Source organism: Prionailurus viverrinus, chromosome A2, assembly GCF_022837055.1.
Source record: "Prionailurus viverrinus isolate Anna chromosome A2, UM_Priviv_1.0, whole genome shotgun sequence".
NCBI classification, from domain to species: Eukaryota; Metazoa; Chordata; class Mammalia; order Carnivora; family Felidae; genus Prionailurus; species Prionailurus viverrinus.
In genome coordinates this window covers 10,086,697-10,091,399 of record NC_062562.1, presented here as the reverse complement: position 1 = coordinate 10,091,399, position 4,703 = coordinate 10,086,697, and the positions used below count along the sequence as shown (strand labels likewise).

The window sequence follows — 4,703 nt, the reverse complement described above, 5'->3', positions numbered from 1 at the left end:
AAAATAAAAATTCCGGGATATAAGGAGAGACACAAACTCTATGTCTACAATCTGCTTAAAAAAACAAAACGCGGGGCGCCTGGGTGGCGCAGTCGGTTAAGCGTCCGACTTCAGCCAGGTCACGATCTCGCGGTCCGTGAGTTCGAGCCCCGCGTCGGGCTCTGGGCTGATGGCTCAGAGCCTGGAGCCTCTTTCCGATTCTGTGTCTCCCTCTCTCTCTGCCCCTCCCCCATTCATGCTCTGTGTCTCTCTGTCCGAAAAATAAATAAACGTTGAAAAAAAAAAAAAATTAAAAAATAAAAAAAATAAAAAAAACAAAACGCAATTTCTGACCCTAAGACTTTGAGGCTTGCAATCCTGGGAAATTCTTCAACCGCAGGACAATTGGACCTTTTCTAACTGCCATCGCAGAGAATCTCTTCAGAGCCCCCTTTATATCTTTGTTCCTCAGGCTGTAGATGAAGGGGTTCAGCATGGGCGTGACCACCGTGTACATCACCGAGGCTGTGGCACTTGAGTGGGAGCTCTGGGTAGCAGCAGAGCTGAGGTACACTCCGAGGCCCGTACAATAAAATAAGGAGACAACCGAGAGGTGAGATGCACAGGTGGAAAATGCCTTATACTTGCCCAGAGCTGATGAGATCCCACGTATGGAGGAAAGTATCTTGGAGTAAGAGTAAAGGATCCCAACGAAAGGACCACCACCCACTAGGATAGCTGCAAAATACATCACCAAGTTATTAAGAAAGGTGTCAGAACAGGCAAGTTGGATCATCTGATTGAGTTCACAGGAAAAATGGGGGATTTCCAAGCCTGTACAGAAGGACAGCCGCAACACCATTGAAGTTTGCAACAAGGAATGCAGGACACTCGTGATCCAGGACATCAGGACCAGCAGTGCACAGAGCCGGGGGTTCATGATGACCGTGTAGTGTAAGGGGTGACAGATGGCCACAAACCTGTCATAGGCCATAATGGCCAGGAGGCAGATGTCCAATCCTGAAAAGATTATGAAAAAGTTCACCTGTGTGATGCAGTCCTCATAGGTTATGACTTTGCTCTGTGTCTGGATGTTCCAGAGCATCTTCGGGACGGTGGTGGAGGTGAAGCAGATGTCTACAAAGGACAGGTTGGCCAGGAAGAAGTACATGGGCGTGTGGAGGCGGGAGTCAGAGCTGACGGCCAGGAGGATGAGCAGGTTGCCAAACACAGTGATCAGGTACATGGAGAGGAAAAGCCCAAATACGAGGGGCTGCAGTTCTGGACCCTCTGAAAATCCCAGAAGCAGAAATTCTGATGTCCGTGTGTCATTTCCTGGTTCCATGAGGTTGCACTGACCACGAGGAAAGACGATGGGAGACATCATTAATTTTCACATGAACAGTATCACTCACATTGTTGCAATGCTACGATTTATATTTTGCTGTCAAGAAGTTGTAGTGAGGGTCAAACATATTCCAGGCATTGTCGAGGCAATGAGTCAGGGAAAATCAAAAGCCAGTATAATTCAGTGATGGAGAATGAACAGAAGGAAATTAAAATATCAATAAGAGGGTGTCAAGTGCTGTGAAGAGAACAAGAGTAGGTGTAAAGGAGAGCGTGGATACAAGTGTTATTTTGTAATTGGTGTTCAGTCAAGAACAGTGAACAAGGCGACATCTGAACGGAGACCTCAGGGAAAGGAAGGCAGGAGCCACGAGCATGTCTGGGGAAGTGTGTGCTGGCTGAGGGAATGGCCTCTGCTAAGGCCCCGAGGATGATCCTACTTTGAGCTATTTGGGTCCCAAACAGGAAGCATGTGTAGGAAGGGGAGTAAACAGGAGGGGAATCAGAGATGGTGTCAGGCAGTTTCAAGGAAATGGGCGCTGCTGGTTAACCCTCAAGAAAACAGAGTCACTCACCCACACTATGTACTGCTTGTCTTTTAGACTCTACTTGCAAAGTCTCCTGTCAATTGACATTGAGCCCTCCTGAGTACTGTGTGTTGATTGAGTTCTGGCTTCTGTATTCACCTTAGAACATATTAGACCGTATACCCCTGTTCTGAGGATGAATCCCACTCCAAAAAGCATGCACACACACACACACACACACACCCCAAATCATTGTTTCTCTGGCTGTGTTCTGACCATGACTTCTCACCCCCAGCCCCCGTGATTAAGTTTGGAGGGAGTATAACTCAAGCTGGCCAGATCCATAATCATTCCCCTAAACAATGTAAAATGTTACCTGAATTCCAATGAACAAGCTTCCCGTGAAGAAATAACATTGACAAGTCAGACTGGCATGTTCATTTTCTTTCTTTCTGTATTTAAATTTTTTAACGTTTATTTATTATTGAGAGAGAGAGAGAGAGAGAGAGAGAGCATGAGTGGGGGAGGGGAGGAGAGAGAGGGAGACACAGAATCCGCAGCAGGCTTCAGGCTCCAAGATGTCAACACAGAGCCCGACGCGGGACTTAAACTCACAGACCGCGAGATCATGACCTGAGCTGAAGTCAGACGCACACTCATCAGCCTTTTATAATACAGAAAATCCCATGCAGGCTCCACGCTCGGCATGGAGACTGATGCATGGTTTGATCTCACGAACCATAAGACCATGACCTGAGTTGAAAGCAAGAGTCAGATGCTCAACTGACTGAGCCACCCAGGCACCACTGTACTCCAATTTAGTTGGTGAAGGTTGTTTCCTAAAGGCTGGCAAAGGTGGCTATCCATCTGAAAGAAAATAAAGTTTCCCTAGTACACACATCTTAAACAATTCAGAGGGATTAGAGATCTTGAAGTAAATGGAAACAGTACATTTTCAGTGAACATGCATAAAAACGCAGATACATTGTATCTGCAAAATCATTGTATAAGGCAGGAAAATCGGAAGTAAGAAGATAGATATATTTAGCTACATAAAATTTAAATCATTTTGTGGACATAATATCCAACCCAAGGCAATAAACGGTAATCTGTGAACTTCATGTGAAATGCTGCTAGCTGTGGAATAGGCGTAGTCTTTATGGACATATAATAACAATAGACATGTAACAATGAACCTGGTGATCAAATATGTACATATTGGCTCAAATTCAGTAATGGTTCAAGAAAACAAGATCTCTCGAGCTGACTGGGTTGAAATTTTTAAACAGGTAGAAAAAAGAGATTCTCTAATTTTTCTGGGAGGAATTTGAACCACTGCGATGTAGAGAAAACAACTGAAGACACCTACAAATGTGAAAACACAGATATTCTTTAACTCATCGATTCTCAGTCTCGGCACCTTTGACGTTCTGATCCAGACTGGCCTCTGTGCTGTGTGTCCTGGGCTTTGAACGTGTTCAGAGCATCCCTGGACCTTCCTGAGCTCCCCCCCCCCACCATGTGACACCCAAATAAGTCGTGTCCCCCTGAGGGACAGTGTTTCCTCCAGTGGAGAACCAGATTTTTCACATAACAATCTCAAAATATTTTTGCAGAATTGTCATAATAGCAATGCATCGAGAAAAGCTAGGAAAAGCTTTCCAAGTGTGAGTAGCACAGCCGTATCACTGAGATATGCAGACATTGGAATAAAGAATCAGCATTTCCTTAGTCGGTTGGAGACAAGTCCATGAGGTAGTTTTGAGGAAGAAGGAGAGTGGACGCAGGTCAAGAAAAGACTACCCGAAAACCTAAAGAGCGTTTATGTTGTCCACAGGCCGCTATTCATTCATCCGTCTGGTTATGAATGTGTATGTGCGCCTAAGATAGCAAGAGAAGCTTTATGAGAACTGAAAGAATAAAGACTTCCAAGGGGAGTGAAATTAGGGCAAGTTTCAAAACAACTGTGTGAAACAAAATTATGTGAGACTCTAAAACTGACTTACAAAAGGCATAAAATAATTTAGTGGTATCGAGGTGGGCCACTGATTTCCGATCACACTTCCAAACACGTGGAAAGAAAAGAATGCGATAGAATCACCTTTATCACTGGGGAAGGAGCCGTATCTAAATGGTAAATATTTTCTTATAACGATACATGGATTCAAATATGCTTATGGAGAGTAAGGTGATCTTCAGTTAAATGTAAAGAAGCTGTGGTAGTCAGAGATAACGCAACTTCCAGAAATAGATCTTTTCACAAAGGGCCAAAAGGAACTGTAGGGAATAACAGAGATGGGAAAGCACGTGGAAATGTGTATAGACAGTGATTTGTGAGCAATGTACAAAGTACCACATATGCTCCTTTTTGTTTATAGCAAGAATTTGCAAGTGAAGAGTATTAATGACAGCTCAGTGTAGGATAATGAAGGAAGGCAAATAAATAAATAAATAAATACATAAGTAAATAAATAAATAACAAGAGAGAACACAGTATAACCGAGTGACAGATTTGACCCCATATTACTAATGAACACAGTCCTATATGTCTATGTCACAGTGTGTATATGTCTATATGTACACAGTAGAACTCAATGGTAAATGGCAAAGTGGGGAAAATAACACCGAACACCCCATCCACTTCCTTTTTAGAAAGAATGCAATCAGACATGGAAGTAGCACCTCCTCGACTCCACTGTACACATGCAAAGACCCGTTAGAGACAATGCGTAAATGAGGCAACCAAGGAATAACTAACCACAAACATAGTCAACTTCGTAGATAATGAAATCACTGCAAAGCAAAGCTAGGTAACCATAGTTTTTACTTATCACATCATGGCGGTCATAC

General features: G+C 43.6%; 1 protein-coding gene across 1 annotated transcript; it reads right to left on the bottom strand.

Annotated features, from left to right (window-relative positions):
- Positions 1 to 334: 334 nt before the first annotated feature.
- Positions 335 to 1,366, bottom strand: LOC125158635 (olfactory receptor-like protein OLF4). Its single transcript, XM_047845947.1, has one exon. The coding sequence runs from the start codon at positions 1,364 to 1,366 to the stop codon at positions 335 to 337; it is 1,032 nt and encodes a 343-aa protein (XP_047701903.1).
- Positions 1,367 to 4,703: the final 3,337 nt, after the last annotated feature.